The 16,702-nt window shown below is 36.9% G+C and overlaps 4 protein-coding genes across 7 annotated transcripts; 3 read left to right on the top strand and 1 right to left on the bottom strand.

Annotated features, from left to right (window-relative positions):
* Positions 1 to 155: 155 nt before the first annotated feature.
* Positions 156 to 4,265, top strand: LOC120494622 (uncharacterized). Of its 2 annotated transcripts, XM_039693878.2 has the most exons (5): positions 156 to 966; positions 1,414 to 1,586; positions 2,694 to 2,816; positions 3,467 to 3,692; positions 3,785 to 4,265. In XM_039693878.2, exons 1-5 carry the CDS (start codon positions 962 to 964, stop codon positions 3,906 to 3,908), a joined length of 651 nt encoding a protein of 216 aa, XP_039549812.2. In that variant the 5' UTR covers positions 156 to 961; the 3' UTR covers positions 3,909 to 4,265. The 2 variants fall into 2 exon arrangements, with proteins under 2 accessions (XP_039549812.2, XP_039549811.2); XM_039693877.2 differs by lacking the exon at positions 156 to 966 and having other exon boundaries at positions 1,231 to 1,586.
* Positions 4,066 to 10,598, bottom strand: bud13 (BUD13 homolog). Of its 3 annotated transcripts, none has more exons than XM_039693869.2 (12): positions 10,554 to 10,584; positions 8,456 to 8,629; positions 8,186 to 8,279; positions 7,944 to 8,025; positions 7,326 to 7,368; positions 6,989 to 7,245; positions 6,621 to 6,904; positions 5,871 to 5,979; positions 5,649 to 5,787; positions 5,372 to 5,562; positions 5,111 to 5,192; positions 4,066 to 4,353 (listed from the first exon to the last, which is right to left on the bottom strand). In XM_039693869.2, exons 1-12 carry the CDS (start codon positions 10,562 to 10,564, stop codon positions 4,260 to 4,262), a joined length of 1,560 nt encoding a protein of 519 aa, XP_039549803.2. In that variant the 5' UTR covers positions 10,565 to 10,584; the 3' UTR covers positions 4,066 to 4,259. The 3 variants fall into 3 exon arrangements, with proteins under 3 accessions (XP_039549803.2, XP_039549802.2, XP_039549804.2); XM_039693868.2 differs by having other exon boundaries at positions 7,326 to 7,374; positions 10,554 to 10,583; XM_039693870.2 differs by lacking the exon at positions 8,456 to 8,629 and having other exon boundaries at positions 7,326 to 7,374; positions 10,554 to 10,598.
* On the top strand, positions 10,584 to 15,000 carry LOC148970816 (uncharacterized). Its single transcript, XM_089123591.1, has 6 exons — positions 10,584 to 10,720; positions 10,834 to 11,335; positions 11,483 to 11,489; positions 11,747 to 11,816; positions 13,072 to 13,550; positions 14,995 to 15,000. Exons 2-6 carry the CDS (start codon positions 10,842 to 10,844, stop codon positions 14,998 to 15,000), a joined length of 1,056 nt encoding a protein of 351 aa, XP_088979717.1. The 5' UTR covers positions 10,584 to 10,720; positions 10,834 to 10,841.
* Positions 13,517 to 16,246, top strand: LOC120494478 (uncharacterized). Its single transcript, XM_039693640.2, has 2 exons — positions 13,517 to 14,188; positions 14,995 to 16,246. Exon 2 carries the CDS (start codon positions 15,003 to 15,005, stop codon positions 15,834 to 15,836), a length of 834 nt encoding a protein of 277 aa, XP_039549574.2. The 5' UTR covers positions 13,517 to 14,188; positions 14,995 to 15,002; the 3' UTR covers positions 15,837 to 16,246.
* Positions 16,247 to 16,702: the final 456 nt, after the last annotated feature.

Here is a 16,702-nt window from a genome sequence, read left to right as displayed (position 1 = left end):
AAAAAAAAAAGTTGCTGCCTTAAATTTTTAAGTTAAATCAACTTGGATGTTTAAGTCTTGTCAACTTAAAGTAAACTGACTTGAAAAATGAGTTAAATCTGAAAAAGTAAAGACATTTATAATGTTATAAAAAATCTATTTAAAAAAACATGTTCTTTTGAGCTTTTTATTCACCGAAGAAACCTAAAAAAAAGTATCACGCATAACAACATGTAAAACTGGTTTTAATATGATGATAATAATAAGAAATGTTATTATTAGCCTATTAGAATGATTTCTGCAGACATGAAGACTGGAGTCATGATTCAGCTTAGCCAACACACGTTATATATATATATTTTTAAATATATTGAAATAGAAAACATTTATTTTAAATTGTATCAATATTCCATAATATTACTGTTTTTACTGTATTTTTTATCAAATAAATGCGGCCTTGGTGAGCACAAGTAACTGCTTTAAAAAACATTTTAAAAAATCTATCTTTTGTATATCAATGCGTATATGACTTTAACTATACCCAGCTAACGATTTTGACTTCCCAGAACGTTCTAAGGAATCTTAGTTCATGGTTATTTTTCAATGATACAGAAAAATAAAAAATCAAGCCAAACAAAAACATAAGGGGAATTATGTATTAAGAAATTGAGCAGTTTTTAAGCATAAATATGAAGACACTGAAACCAACAGGTTTTATTCAAATTTACTTAAACTAAGTCTCATGCTGAGCATAAGCACAGGGTCACGTCAGTCTAGTACGGTATTTATTACAGAACACTCATTGTTCTTGAGCTGAGTCCATCAACCTTCAGGCTTTCTAAAGAATAGAGCATCCATGGAAACAGCCACTAACTCAGTGTAACAGCGCTTTCCAAACATGCCACTGTGCTGCAAGAATGTGACAAAAATCAGAAGCTAAGCTGTTCAGGAATCAAATTTATGCAAAGAAAATGTGTCATGCATGAGGTGAGTTTCAAATCACTACTTATAATCGTAAGTAAACAAGGTAAATTAATTTTAAACTCTTCAAAAGGCATTGAAATCGGCCAATAACTTATTTGATTATATATATATATATATATATATATATATATATATATATATATATATATATATGTGTGTGTGTGTGTGTGTGTGTGTGTGTGTGTGTATATATATATATATATATATAGAGAGAGAGAGAGAGAGAGAGAGAGAGAGAGAGAGAGAGAGAGAGAGAGAGAGAGAGAGAAAGCAAGAGAGAGAATGTTTTAATGTTGTGTAGATCTGTAGACAAGTTTCTTATTAGCAAGTCTCTGAGAATTTAAAGCAGGATTAAAATATATGAAAGTTTGATCATTGAAATCTGCTTCATTCATTTAAATCAACAACAATGTATAATATTTGTATGTGCATTGACATTTCACTTAATAGTAACTCAAAGATGACCTCTCATGAAAAGAAAATCAGCAAACAGCAGAAACCATCTCTCAGAATCCCATTGGGACGTCGGCGTACAACAGATTTATTGCTTCTCAAAAATGGTCAAATAGCGTCGAAACACCCACAAGCCTTTCCAATGCTGGGAGAACTTCCTTCATTAGCAGGTAACACGTCGAACAATACATTTTTCATTAAAATGTTTTTTTTTTTTTTTAATTCCCTCAGATATATGGCTAGTTAAAGGATTAGTTCACTTTTGAAAAAACTTTTGCTGATAATTTACTCACCCCCATGTCATCCAAGATGTCCATGTCTTTCTTTCCTCCGTCGAAAAGAAATTTAGGTTTTTGATGAAAACATTCCAGGATTTTTCTCCATATAATGGACTTCAATGGGAACCGGATGGTTCAGGTCCAAAAGATAGTGTTAATAACTGTTTCAGGTGCAGCTTCAAATGTCTTTAAACGACACCAGACGATGAATAAGGGTCTTATCATGCGAAACGATCGGTTATTTCAATGCTTATTCCAAAAATTTAACTTTTCTAAGGACAAACGCTAGCCTTTCTCCATTCTGTGAGGCGCGTTTGCAACGTCACGTAGTACGTAATTACGTTCAAAAGGTCACGGGCGACGTAGCCAAATGTACAGAGTCAGAGTGTTTACAAGTTGAACGCATAGGTTGAACGTGAAAACTAACTCAAACGCCGTTTACAAAAAAGGAATTAAAAGGTAAAACAACGATGTCGGACGATTTTGATTCTGTACTTCCGGCTACGTCGCCCGTGACCTTTTGAACGTAATTACGTATTACGTGACGTTACAAACGCGCCTCACAGAATAGAGCTAGGCTAGCATTTGTCCTTAGAAAAGTTACATTTTTGGAATAAGCTTTGAAATAACCGATCGTTTCGCATGATAAGACCCTTATTCATCGTCTGATATCGTTTAAAGACATTTGAAGCTGCATCTGAAACTGTTATTAACTGTCTTTTGGACCTTGAACTATCCGGTTCCCATTGAAGTCCATTATATGGAGAAAAATCCTGGAATGTTTACATCAAAAACCTAAATTTCTTTTCGACTGAGGAAAGAAAGACATGGACATCTTGGATGACATGGGGGTGAGTCAATTATCAGCAAAAGTTTTTTCAAAAGTGAACTAATCCTTTAAGGAAATGCAGGTCATTCACATGCTAGACAACAGAAGCAATTTTACAAGAAGTGAGTGCCACTTAGAAGAAAACAAATGCTGTCAGATCTTCTTTTCAGGCTTGTTGCTCTACCCTGATAAGCGGGAAAAGATGGTTACCACAACAGAAAGAGAATTTGGACCCAAAACATGCCCAAAGGTAGAGCCGAAGAAGATCCTACAGTGCAACCTAACTCTAGACGGTATGAAAATCATATAATTTGGGAAAAATGATCAGTTAAATACATACTAGAGAAGCAACAAACCATTAATTGTAAACTTAACCAACCTATATAAGCCAAAAATTGGTTTGCATAGTATCTTGACTTTTTTCACTGAACTTCAGTAGGTTATTAAATGACATGGCAATGACATATGGAAAAAATATAGATACAGTTTAAAGAAAAATATTTATAAACACCATTCAAAAGTCTGGGAGAGACAAAAAAACAAATACTTTTATTCACCAAGGATGCAATATTTATTTACATATTTCTAATTTTACACTTCTGTTCTTTTGACCTTTCTATTAAACAAAAATCCAAAAATGTGACGACTTTTTAACACTGATGATAATCAATGTTTTTTTTTTTGAGCAGCAAATCAGCATTAGAAGAATGATTTCTGAAGGATTGTGTGACACTATAGACAAAAAATGTACATTTTAAAATATTTCAAGACCCTGTGTTGCATACTCATTGAAATTCTGAAAAATATTAAATTAGTATCAAATAGAAAAGATATAATCCATAAACCACCTATTGTAAACTTAGGGTGAACTCGTTCCAGGCAAATTGGAACACCTATTTTGCAGCTATATGAGCCAAACATTATTATCTCTACATAATTGCAGGAGACAGGAGCTTCAGCACAACTAACAGGGAGGATTACCCTTCTTATAACCAAGATGGTGCTCCAATTGCGTGGCAGGGAAAAGTCCCAGCGAGAGACGACAGTGCTGGCCAAGCACAGAGATGTTCTCTTTACCAACAGGACTTCCCGGTCCCAAAGAGAAACTATGTTAGGAGAAATCAGGTCGTTCCTCATCCTGACAACCTGGCGATCAACACTTCAATGAGGCAAGTATACAACCACTGAACTTTCTTTTTAATTCAAATCTGAACTGAAAATAATATTGTAAAATTAATCAAATTAAATCTCTTTTCTATAGAGCCGAATACAAAACAGTGCAGCAAGAGGCTTTCCCAGGCTGGGATGTTTCTGTGCACGCCCGCCCAGCCCCTGCCCGAATCAAAAGAACAGATGAAGGCCAGAGAGAATCCTTAGTGCTTTAAATCACCGTAAATCATGCATTTGTATTCAGCCTAGCTTTCATTACTTTTAATTTTGTGTTTTTGATTTATATATTCAAATATTTGGGGTAAAATGATTAATGTGACCGGCATCATCTAGTCGGCTGTATTAAAAATGTGGGGTTTGAAATGACATTGATAAAGTTCAATGCAAAACAGTTTTATTAAAAAAGTATCATTTAATGAGGAAAGTATTTTTCTTGTACATAGTAGGGCTGAAAACTACACAAAAAATGTCTTGGTTTTGGTTCATGAAGGAACTGTCCTAATTCTAGACAAGTCATGAATTTACATCTTGAATCTTTATACACACATTTGGATCTCCATGGACATCTACATGTCTTCCACACTCCACTTGTACGCCATCTCCTGGACGGCTTTCTTATCTGAAATCCTATTGTACCGCTTCTGCTCAAAACCGTTGGACCTAAAGGATCATAGGAAAAGTAAATTGAACCATTTTCTTAGTTAACATTAAGATACTTACAAACAGAGCCGATCCTCCCTAAATGCACACTATGCAAGCTGCGTGGGGCCCCGCAAATTTCTCGCCTTCCCCTCGTGTCAAAGCGTGTCAAAGTTTACAACATCGATGAGATAATTAAGCGGAACTATCCTTCTGGTCACGAAAACAGCGATCAGGCAGACTTGCGTTCTCTCCTCTACAAGTTTGATGTCAGCACAGAACAGTATAAAGTTATGTTGATGTGCATCTCTCTCTATCATGGTCTAACCACGATCTCATGAAAGCGTGCATCTATACCATGAATTTCTCATGCCATTTATACACCAAACATAGTTTTTGCGTGCATAATACGCACTTTTTGGCATGTAATACGCACACACTCCACACCCCTAATCCTACCCAAGAGATTTACAGTCAGTTTAGTTACAGCTCTGCAATAAATCAAGATGGAAAGCAATTAATTGACATTGACTATATTGCATTTAAAATGTTGATTGGCTGGACATACTGGTCAATATGGATGCACATCCATCAGTAACCATCAAGTACCAATTATTGCTTTTATCATTTAAAACACGGTAACATGCAATGGCAAGCCATTTTAGCTTTTATTAATTCACTCACAGGATGCATTTTTAATATCAATAACTAAATGTGTACTATTTTGAAATGTGAATTATATATAACCAACTAATATTCATCAATCTAAACCTCTTACCTGTCAACTCCATCCCAGCGATACCCTGGAACAAGGTTAAAACGATTCGGAGGAGGGGGCGGACCTTTGTAACGAGGTTTTTCTGGTGAAAAACATTCATATGTAAATTATTACAATTACTACTGTGATCTGGGCTTGTTTTCAGATAAATCTCTGCAGGTTAGAAAGATTATAAACTTACAAACTTAAAAAAAAAGTCAATCCCAATCATTAACTACAAAGATCACTAGCACCAATTTGGACATTATTCCTAATTTTCACCTTTGATTCCTTTTAATTGAGCATTTTTGGCCTTCTTCTTGCGAAGCATAGCCGCCATCGGGTCTCCGTCCCTTTCTTGCTCCCTCAGCATCCGATCGAGGTCTTCATCGTCGATGTGTCTTGCTAGTGGTTTCTGAGCCTCCCGCATGGCATCGGTTAAGTTCTGCTGCTGCATTTCACCCTGAGCAAGCCTGAAAAAGGACAGCGCAGATGTCAAAGTCACTAGACCCAAAAACCAAAAAAATAGCTGCATTTGAACACCACTAATAGACCTCACCCTTTTCCCCATTGCGCATATTTTTCATCCTTCTCTGCCTTTTCTCCAGCTTCCTTGCTAAGCTTGATTCTCTCCGACTCCAGGTCACGGACTCTACCTGACTTGTCTCGGAATATCGTCTCTGCATTTCTGGATGCCTCTGAGAGAGCAATGTGACGATGAATGTTATAAAATAAAAAACTCTTTCTATTGCACAACATTATCAACGGATTTTCATTAAACCTTCAAGAGGCTTGTTGCGTTTTTCCTTTCGGCGAATTTCTTCCTGTTCTTTCCTCAAAACGTCGACAGACACGAGCCCTGCAGCTCCACCAGATAGCATCCGAGGGGCCTGTAAGGAAGAACAGTGAAATTCTCAACATAAGGATCCAAACTGCATCTTCAATCTAAAAGAAGACAAAAAATGCATATTTCATGTGAGATCCACTGAAAAGTTCATTTATTTTATGAACGCTACTGCTTATTTAATCCACAAAGGGGGTTTCTTACAGGCACGGCAAACGGAAAAACATTTATTTTAAAAGGTCAGAGCTAGAGAAAAATGGCCATGAAAAAGTTAAGCAGTAACGTTATAACCAGAAGTTACAAGAACCTTTCCACTTTACATTTTTAGCATTTTAATTCAGTTAAATAAAAACAATATTTACATGAAAATTAATTAATTAATTAACAAATCATCCTGTACCTCCTTTAAAGTAGGTTAGTGCCCCCTACTGTTGAAAACTTTTAAGACATGGGTGCAAAACTTCTTCATGGAGTTTACACTTTACTCCTTCCTGAAGAGTTTAGCTTCAACCATAATTAAATACACTTGATCGAACTAATCAAGTCCTTCGGGCGTATTTGAAAAGAACAGGTCTGTGTGTTGGAGCAGGGTTGGAACTAAGCTCTTAGGGCAGTGGCCCTCCAGGAACTGAGTTTTGCACCCCTGCACTAATATAAAGCATCCTTAAACATGAAGCCTGAACTTACTGCATCAGGAGAGTGTGTCCTCCGTGGTGGAGACAGGTCTGAGTCTGATCCACGTCCTCCCTGTGGCTTCTTCCTGGGGGGAGAGAGATCTGAATCTGAGCCTCTTCCACCCTGGCCTCTCTTTCTGGGTGGAGATTGATCAGAATCTGAGCCCCGTCGCCCACGAGGACGTCTGCGAGGTGGGGACTGATCGGAGTCTGAGCCTCTGCCCGTCCGGGCTCGTCTTCTGGGCGGCGAAAGGACACCTGAAGAAGCAGCACTTGTCTTTTTTCTGTGTGGGGACCCTGAAGAGATTAATAAAAGCTCAATTATTTTGATGACATTCATTGTGTACATTTGGTTTCTGATTGGTGGATGGATTTTTATACCTTTATCATGCTGTTTTTGGGTTCTGGAGGGTGAGCTTTTGAGGCTCTTTCTTGGAGGTGAAGGTGACGAAGAGTCGTGCCATCTGTTTTTGTTCTCGGTTACGTGTCTCTTAAGTGAAAGGTCTGGCGAATCATGACGACCTCTTCTCAGAGGTGAGAGATTCGGCGAGTCGTGCCGAAGCCGCTTAGGTGAGAGGTCAGGGGAATCATGCCGCCCCCTCGGTAAAGTTGAACTCTCTGGTGAGTCATGACGCACTCTGTCAGCGTCCAAATTAAACAAAGCAACATTCATTATACTCTCTAAGCAGAAATGATTTTAATAAGAAAGGACAGTTACCTGCTATTCAATGGGGAGTCCTGAGTTTCTTGGAGATCTTGCTCTGTTACTAAGACACAAATTAGAGTGAGTGTGTGTGTATATACTTTTGTTTTCTAACATTTATCTATATATATATATTCAGACACTACCGTTCCAAACTTTAGGGTCAGTAAGATATATATATTTTTTGTAAATAAATTAATACTTTTATGCAGCAAAGATGCATTAATTTTATCAAAAGTGAAAGTAAAGATTTTTTTTTTACAAAAGTATTCCATTTCAAATAAATGCTTATCTTTTGAATTTTCTATATTCATAAAATAATCCAGAAAATAAATATCATGGTTTCAACACGGGCACACCCGTCTCTTCTATCAAAGACTTTTTTCAAAGACATTTTAAAAATCTTACCATCCCCAAACTTTTGAACGGTAGTGTATAAAAACACCCAACTAGCTAACGTTTTACATTATTTACTATTTCATAATACATGTCTGTTCCACTTTAATCTGATGGTGGGCATAACAAATTGAGTTTTCAACAGCCGTTCTGTTCATTTCCAGAATTAAAAAAAAAATCCCAGACGTTTTCTCAGACATATGAATCCAACACAAGCACAAGAAGTCAAAGTCTTACCGCCCAACACTTTCCACTTGCTGGTTCGAAATACCTCGAGCTGCTTAATCTCATCTGGGCGTTCATCTATCACGTCTGCAATCTAAAAAACACATTTGAAACAATGTTCAAAAACCAAGGTAGCACCATAGTACTTTTCTAATCGTGATCACTAAAGACCAGACTTCAATATAGTATTAATGTTGGCTATGAAAGTGTAAGTGTACAAAAGCTTAAAATAGGTAAAGCTTGCTTCTACACACCACAGGCGCCTCATCATCCTCTTCTTCGTCTTTATTTTCTTCTTCGTTACGAGCAAGTTGCCTCCAATCAATGTCATCGTCAACAATTTTCATCCTGTAGTTTATAAGGACAATTTAGTTGCTTGAGCACTTGACAAACTATTTTCTAATTGCTGTGTATTTAGCCAACTCTGTAAGCATTTGAGACCACAATGTCATTATGTTGTGATTACTGTAGATACCGAGAGCTAAAATCAGCATTTTCTGTTAGTTCTGTCCAATCATATTTACCCTCTCCCCGTGGGTTTCGGTCGTTTCTTCTTAACCTTCTTTTCTTTAGACTTCTTGCCAGCTTCATCATTTGATAAATATCGTTTAAGGTAATCTGCCTTAGTGAACGCAGCACCTTTGCTAATGCCTGTGGACGTAGCCATCTTGTTTATGTATGACGTCACTGAACGGAAACTGTTAAGGGACAAAGATCACAACGCAAAATGCACGTTTTTGGAATAATAAATTCAGTGACATAGTCTGGTTTCTTCGACAAAAACAAAAAACAAAACAAAAATTCCTTCCAAAGTTGTTGTTGAAGTTATTATAATTGTGTAATACTTATAAAACAATATAGTCAGCTAATAGGCTACGCTTCAGTTCATTTTATAATTCAATGTATTTACTTTTTTATTTTTTCGTAAGTTGTAGCCTATATGTTGCATTCTTTGTTGCAAAATAAATAATGATACTTTGTGTTTTGCCAAATGACATTGTCAGCGGGACGACTGGCACTCTTTATTTAGGCGGCTATTGCCTTTTTTCATATCACATATTTTAATAATCATCATAAATTAGGTATTATTCGAAAGCTTACGAACTCAAAATTTATCTTGTGAAAACCGTTTTGAAATTGGACAATTGAGAGGCGAGCAAGATCTTTTAAACGAGCAGCTTCAAATTCTGTTGTTCTCTTGTGCTCCGCATCACACCACACGATAACGCTGGATAAAAAATAAATAAATAAAAACTTGCGTGCCGTTGTAGTTCACCCAGGACTGGACTTTATTCTGTTATGTGGTTTATTTTGATAAGTGAACTGTCTTTGTAGTGTTAAGAGAAGGAGAGCTAAACATTTGTCATTTTGCCCCTCCGCTCCGCCGCCGTGCATGTTCTTAAAGGGACACTCCACCCATTTGCATTAAGATTTCCAAATTTGTTAGAAACCCAGTTATACTATTGAATGGTCGTGCAACACTCTCTTATTTTCCCCTGAGATGAGAGAAATCTGCTATTTACCTTTTTAACTTCCTCCTACAATGACGCAAAAATCGTCATTTTACGTCATTGTAGGAGGAAGTGTAAGAGGGTTGGATTTCTTGAAAGACTACAAGCACTAGATCCAACTAACAGACCTATCACAGGTCATTGCCAGTGTGTTTGATTTCACCGGCAGAAACTTTATGAAAATAAGAACGAAGATACTGCATACGCAGACAGATGCATTATGGAGGATTGGTATTAGTGTCAGCCATCTTTTTCGGAAGCTAAGCTAGCAGGCTCTTGTTTATGTGGAGAAAGCTGAGTAGTAACTTTAGGGGTTACCGTCCTCTTTTTCCCGGACATGTCCGGCCGTCGGTTTGCTTTCTGCAGTCGGCATTCATTGTTTACATGTACAGCTTTCAATCTAACTGAATTCATTCTGATTGGTGAATCTGAATGTAGTGTTTACATGAATGCTAAAAAAGTGATCGGTTGATGTGCGTTTTAACATTGCTAAGAAAATTAGGAAAGACTTATGTAAGACTTAAGTTACTAGGTAACTTATGTCTCACAGCAGTCGCTCATCGGTAATCACGATGCACGATCATCGGTACTGCTCGCCACAGTAAACATGATGAATGGCGAATGTAGAATGCAAAAGCCGAATCCCGGACATTTTGGGCGATCTTGAAACACATTTTCGGGCAGACTCATCACAGAGATTCACTAGCCTAGACTTGTTGTTTACCTACTGCGCTGTAACCGGTAGGTGTGGCCTCCTAGGGCAGCGAAGCAAGTGCATTTTGGGAGTTGTTGTCTTTCATCCACATAAGCCAAAAATACATTTTCTGGCTTTTCTCCATATAGAAAGCTCCAAATTTAAAAATAATTTCACATTTCTTCTACATAAAACACCCATTTTAAATACACATTCATCTTTCCAGAGGCGGAGTGACCCTTTAAAGAGAAACACCTAGTCTTTTCAGCTGGCCATTATAAATCGCTATTTTTCTGCACTAAACTAGTGAATTTTCCCAAGATATATTCAGAGATGATAAACAAGATGTTATAGAATAATAATTTAATAAAATATATATATTTTATTATATATATTTAGACCTTACTGAAAACATACCAGCTTGACATCCGACATCCCAGACATCCCAGCAAACATCGCAGTTTGCTTCATATTTTCAAAAAGAAACTAAACTTAGTTTGGGGGTTTCCAACTTGAAGGTGTGGCTTCAAGATATTACCCACCTCGTGCAGCTTTGTGCACACTCTGAATTTGTTATCCAAGAGGTAAGCATTCTTTAAACTTAGATTTCAAAACTAAACAACAAATCGAAATTAAAACCTTCACCAGCACCTCTTTATTAAACAGCATGTTAAACAATTTTGTTTGGTTTATCTAGATTTAAACATGCAGGAAGAGAATGACTCATATCCCGGTGTGCCGTGTCTCGAAAGCTACTCTGAGCCTGTGAGTGGTAAAATATACCAAATGTATCACGGGACCTCTCGAGATACTGCAAAGCAGATCTTGAGTCGGGGCTTTCAGCAATCTCAAGATGGAATGCTGGGACGTGGCGTCTACCTCAGCCGAGATCTTAACAAGGCCAGCAGATACCCTCTTCATTTGCCCGAACATGAGAGAGTTGTCATTAGAGTCAAGGTCAATGTTGGGAAAGTGAAGAAGATCGATCGTCAACGTCATCCAATGCAGAAAACCTGGCATGAGAATGGGTATGACACTGCCTGGTGCCCTCCAGAATGTGGCATGGTGCCAAGTGGTCTTGAAGAATACTGTGTTTGGGATCCACAGCGGATTCAGCTTATCAAAATGAGAAACCCATTTTTAGAAGATGTTTTACCATGTCTATTCTTTTTGTTACTGATCCTAATCCTAATCGGAATGCTCACATAAACCTTAAGGCCTGTCAAAGTGTTTTTATCATTCAAAGAATAATTTTCCGTTATCACTGTTGTTTTTGTGTATCTTCTGTCACACTGTATGAGCACATACACCTTTGCATTTATGTGCTTGTTAACTATTATCTGCAGACACCCTGTATTCAGAGAAATGCATGAGAATGACATTTTTCTTTTCTGTTTTGATATGAGTATGCCTCAAAACTTTTTACGGAAAGTTACAGCTTGGCACAGAAGATGCACGTGACAAGACCTCATCCATGCAGAGGATATTTTCCAGGAAATGTCTTGACAAAATAAATCACTTTCTCTGATCTGCATGCAGTATCTCATTGGCAAGACAAACATTCCAATACACTAATTCATTTTTATTTCTTTGAACTTTTATATTTACAGTTAAAGGCACAAGGACCAGATATGATGAATGAAGGCCAGGAGTTAGAAGTGCAGTCAATTGAAGACAAGAGTCAGAATTAGCTATAATAAATTGAAGACCATTTTTACTGAAGATAGTTTGCAGTTTCATCAGGCAGAAGTCAGCTTCAAGACTCACAAGGAGTTTGTAGGCCGCCCTGCTTTACATTCACAAAAATCACAGCAATAATGCCTCTACACTACATCATTACTTCAGTTTAAATGATTCTGACTGGCTAAGAAATAGATAAACATCGGAAATTTCCACACATGGACTGGCAGTAACACATCTCCATAGTCTATACGGCTGACACCAGGACCTTGAGTTAGGTATACGAGTGGTCCTCCGAGGTCAAGAGACGTGTGTCTGCGCCAGCATGTTGAAGAAAACAAGTCTGTAACAAAGAATAACACACATACACAGATTCTTGAAATTTGGAGTTATTTGAGCTCTGTTCTAAACAGGAAAGTTTCCCAAAACATTCAGATTATGTTATTTCTCTCAGTGAGCGGTTCAGACAGTATTCCATTATTAATCTAGTATTTCAATTTCGAAAAGTTTAATTTAATGCTTTAATATAAGAAGTCATGTGGTAAAAATAACCCCAGTGACCTGGCTGTCTTGGTTAGCTATATGTGAACACATGTTGGGTCCCTCTCTCAAAAACATTGAGAGAGGACATTCCATTAAAGAGACATTGTTATTTAACTACATAAATCTCATAAGCTAGAAGTCAGTCACATCAATTAATATGTAAAAGGAAAATTATTGACTAATACCTTGATTATTTATAATCACACATTAGATGAACAATGAAGCGGCAGTGGATTCCAGAATCCATCCCCTTCGAGCCCAACTTGTGCATTAAAATATTTTATTTAAGAGCAGCTGTTATCTTATGGCGGTAAAGCCATTATAGTTAACTGTACAAAAAAATGTGAAAGTGATTTTAAAGACGTCAGTTAAGACAATGACAATAAAGGGCACAAAGAAATTGTGAATTGTGAAATTCAAAACAAAACCTTCTGCTGGTCTCTGACAGATGTTTCTGATTATCATTTTTAGCAGAAAGAAACAAAACTTAGTTTGGGGGTTTCCAACTTGTTGAAGGTGTGGCTTCAAGATATTACCCACCTCTTGCAGCTTTGTGCGCACTCTGAATTTGTCATCCAAAAGGTAAGCATCCTTTAATCTTTACAGCAAAACCTATCTCTGATTTCAAAATTAAACAACAACCTCAAAATTAAAACCTTCACCAGCTTCTCTATAGAACAGCATGATAAACAATTTTGTTTGGTTTGTCTAGATTTAAACATGTGGGAAGAGAATGATTTGTATCCCGACGAGCCGTGTCTCGAAAGCTACTCTGAGCCTGTGAGTGGTCAAATATACCGAATGTATCACGGGACCTCTCGAGATGCTGCAAAGCAGATCTTGAGTCAGGGCTTTCAGCAATCTGAAGATGGAATGCTGGGACGTGGCGTCTACCTCAGCCGAGATCTTAACAAGGCCAGCAGATACCCTCCTAAATTGCCTGAACATGAGAGAATTGTCATTAGAGTGGAGGTCAATGTTGGGAGTGTGAAGAAGATCGATTATCAACATCATCCAATCCAGAAAACCTGGCATGATCATGGATATGACACTGCCTGGTGCCCCCCAAAATGTGGCATGGTGTCATGTGGTCTTGAAGAATTCTGTGTTTGGGATCCACAGCGGATTCAGGTCATTAGTGTAATACCCATGTTGTTATTTTTAAAAAGAACGAACAACAACAACATGCAGGTAGAAATTGCAAATGCTATTGCTACATTTTCATTACTTTTAAGAATAAACGATTTCATATAAAATGAATCATGCACTGCATTGATAATTGCAACTTGTTTTGCACATGCACTTACATGCTTTTGAGTACATGCAGTCCTGTAAATCAGAAATGAAGCTTACACGAGGAAAATGGGGTAAAATAGAGTTCTTATTTTAATTGCAATAGTAATAAAACATGTAATCTTAAATAAATAAATTGCGATATCATATATAAATATGAAATGTAGGCCTGTGAAATTAATTAATTAGAAATTTCAAATCATTTAGCAGTTCATAGAAGCAATGGCCCATTAAGCTTTGACTTATACTATTGGGGAGTTATAAGCAGTCCAGCAATTTATTAAGTATTTTATAAAGTTCTGGTAAAACTGAGATCAGTGCAGTTTTTTTCATAATTTGACAAAGGTTACATCATGCTTTAAAATTATCAATATGTTGTCTGAGAGTCTCTTGGATTTTGGACGTTGTAAATCCATAAGTTTACACAGATGAAAAGAAACTGAAACTCAGTGGAGCATTTCCCGTAATGGACACACCCTGAAAGATATACCATGCCTGCTTTCAGAACGAACGATCAGCCTTAGAAGTGACATCTGGTAAGGCACCACTTTGTCTGGGTTTAATGGTCATTATGAAGCCTAAAAAATCCCTCATGATTGTATACTGTAATACTAATGTTATCGAAAATGTCTAATATTATCTAGTGAAATTAAAAAAATGCATTTAATAGCACGGTATAATTCTACAGTTCTTTGCCCATTTCTTTCCTGAGCTTTATTCCTCATGCCTGTTATTCATATCCCAGTTTTCTCTGCCATTTTCTGAATTAAGATTTTTGCCTGCTAAATAGTATCATTGCTTGTCATTGATTAGCCTTGGTCTTATTGGACTTTGATTGGTTTTGACTTTTAATAAATCATTGCATGACTGTTCTGTCCACACTTGAGTCATATCTGTACCTGTACTTTAAACCCCATCTCCAAGGATCTTCTCAAGACTGATAATGTTCTTTACAGGGATATCTTACTTATTTTCAAAACACGAATTGTGCCTCAAATACAAGCACATTCAATTAATTTACTCATATGGCACTTAGAAAGTGTATGCATAAATTGACTGGCTGTCAGAGTCAAATGAAGTGCATAGTCAAATGAAGCATAGTCAAATGAAGTTTATGTCACAGAGGGAAAAGACTTTTCATAAAGAAAATTTTTCATTACAAAGGTAACATATAGGCTATCATGAATGTGATCCTTTAGATAAATGTTGTAATATCATACAAAATGTACAAAAAACAAACATATTTCTCCTTGATGACTTCCTTCTTTCTGCTGTTCTCTATCCTAACTTAAAAACTGACTGGTTATTTTTTTGTCTTTATATGCTAATTTTTTGTCTTCAGCCTTAAACATGTGGACAGAGAGTGACTTGTATCCAGGTGTGCCGTGTCTCCAAAGCAATACAGAGCCTGTGAGTGGTAAAATATACCGAATGTATCACGGGACTACTGAAAGAGCAGCAGAACAGATCAAAGTCAATGGCTTTCAGCAATCTCAAGATGGAATGCTGGGACGTGGCGTCTACCTCAGCCGAGATCTTAACAAGGCCAGCAGATACCCGCTTGAATCGCCACATGAGAGAGTTGTTATAAGAGTGAAGGTTGATGTTGGGAGAGTGAAGAAGATTGATCAGAAAAGTCATCCAATGCAAAAAACCTGGCATGATATTGGCTACGACACTGCCTGGTGCCCTCCAAAATGTGGCATGGTGCCAAGTGGTCTTGAGGAAGACTGTGTTTGGGATCCCAAGCGAATCACTGTTATTGATGTAATTCCACCAAGCCTTCAAAACACTATTTCAGCTGATCCAGTTGAAGGCAAAACCTACACAATGTTTTATGGCACTTCTAAAGAGGATGCAGAAAAAATCAAAGCAAATGGTTTTTACCAGTCTAACGGCACACTTGGACGTGGAGTTTACCTCAGCCGAGATGTAGAAAAGGCCTTTAATGTCCCGACGCATCTACCTATGCATCAGAGAAGCGTTCTGAGAGTGAAGGTCAATGTTGGTAAAGTGAAAAAGATTGATTGTCAAGGTCATCCATTGCAGAAAACCTGGCATGATAATGAGTATGACACTGCTTGGTGCCCTCCACACTGTGGGATGGTGCGAAGTGGTCTTGAGAAAGACTGTGTTTGGGATCCAAGACGAATCACGGTCATCGATGTCATTCGTCCAATCTAAGGACTATGTGATGTTTGCTTGCGGAGCAATGAAATTAGCAATATTTTATCCTAAAATATTGTGTTTTATTGAGATTTTTATCATTATACAGTGCTCTGATGTCTTACAAAATTTTCTGGTGCTGAAGAAATGAAATTAATTAAAAATATGCCTTCTTTAAACACATTTTTGTTGCCTTGTTTTGTCATATATCGGCTTACATACTTGTTTATCTCTACTTTCATTGCTAAAAACAAACACGCTCAGAAAAGTGAGGATTTATTAGTTCTTAATTAATTGAAATAATAGTGATTTTTAATAGTGAATTATTAGGCTATAAGTGTATTTCTGAATCAATGTAAAATCAAAATGCAGAATGGTTTTGTTAAAAAATATGTTAATGCCATACAATCTAAATAAAGGCATAATAAGATCTAGATCTATCGAGCAAAACTGCTTTTAAAGATTCCTAAAGTAGCCTACGTTCAGAGCTTGGTAAAACTGCCTTTTCTTCCTATATGCTCCCTGGTTATGGAATAAGCTGCAGAGGGATAAAAACTCTCGCCCCTTTAAAAGTTTTTAAAAATATTTTATTGACCAATTTAAAAGAAACGTGTGCATGTTTAGTAAAGCAGGCCTAACTTTTGAGTGTTGGGTAATTGTATGTAAGATTGAGTTTTATGTCTGTAATATATATGTGAAACTTTTTTTGTGCTGCCATTTTGGCCAGGACTCCCTGGAAGAAGATATTTTTTTATCTCAATGGGACTATAAAAAATAATAATAATAAATAAATAAATAAATAAATAAATAAATAAATAATAAAAACAATAGTGTTGTTTTCTTGTCAGTGGTGTTCCATATGTCTTTTGCCTGGAAACTATTTA

The sequence above is a fragment of the Pimephales promelas genome, chromosome 19 (genome assembly GCF_988280905.1).
Source record: "Pimephales promelas chromosome 19, fPimPro1.hap1.1, whole genome shotgun sequence".
Taxonomy (NCBI): Eukaryota; Metazoa; Chordata; class Actinopteri; order Cypriniformes; family Leuciscidae; genus Pimephales; species Pimephales promelas.
The sequence above is the reverse complement of the archived record's forward strand: the minus strand, read 5'-3'. Positions and strand labels throughout refer to the sequence as shown.

What these genes read in the sequence shown, in the direction of transcription:
- bud13 (XM_039693868.2), bottom strand. An exon ending in AGGATGATGAGGCGCCTGTG is followed by an intron (nt 8,026 to 8,185) that starts GTGTGTAGAAGC and finishes TGTGTTTTTTAG; the next exon opens with ATTGCAGACGTGATAGATGA. An exon ending in GACTCCCCATTGAATAGCAG is followed by an intron (nt 7,246 to 7,325) that starts GTAACTGTCCTT and finishes GGACGCTGACAG; the next exon opens with AGTGCGTCATGACTCACCAG.
- LOC148970816 (XM_089123591.1), top strand. Translation starts at nt 10,842, where the DNA reads ATGCAGGAAGAGAATGACTCATATCCCGGTGTGCCGTGTCTCGAAAGC. An exon ending in GCAGTCAATTGAAGACAAGA is followed by an intron (nt 11,817 to 13,071) that starts GTCAGAATTAGC and finishes TGGTTTGTCTAG; the next exon opens with ATTTAAACATGTGGGAAGAG.
- LOC120494478 (XM_039693640.2), top strand. Translation starts at nt 15,003, where the DNA reads ATGTGGACAGAGAGTGACTTGTATCCAGGTGTGCCGTGTCTCCAAAGC.
- LOC120494622 (XM_039693877.2), top strand. Translation starts at nt 1,373, where the DNA reads ATGTATAATATTTGTATGTGCATTGACATTTCACTTAATAGTAACTCA. An exon ending in AGAACTTCCTTCATTAGCAG is followed by an intron (nt 1,587 to 2,693) that starts GTAACACGTCGA and finishes TCTTCTTTTCAG; the next exon opens with GCTTGTTGCTCTACCCTGAT. An exon ending in GTGCAACCTAACTCTAGACG is followed by an intron (nt 2,817 to 3,466) that starts GTATGAAAATCA and finishes ACATAATTGCAG; the next exon opens with GAGACAGGAGCTTCAGCACA.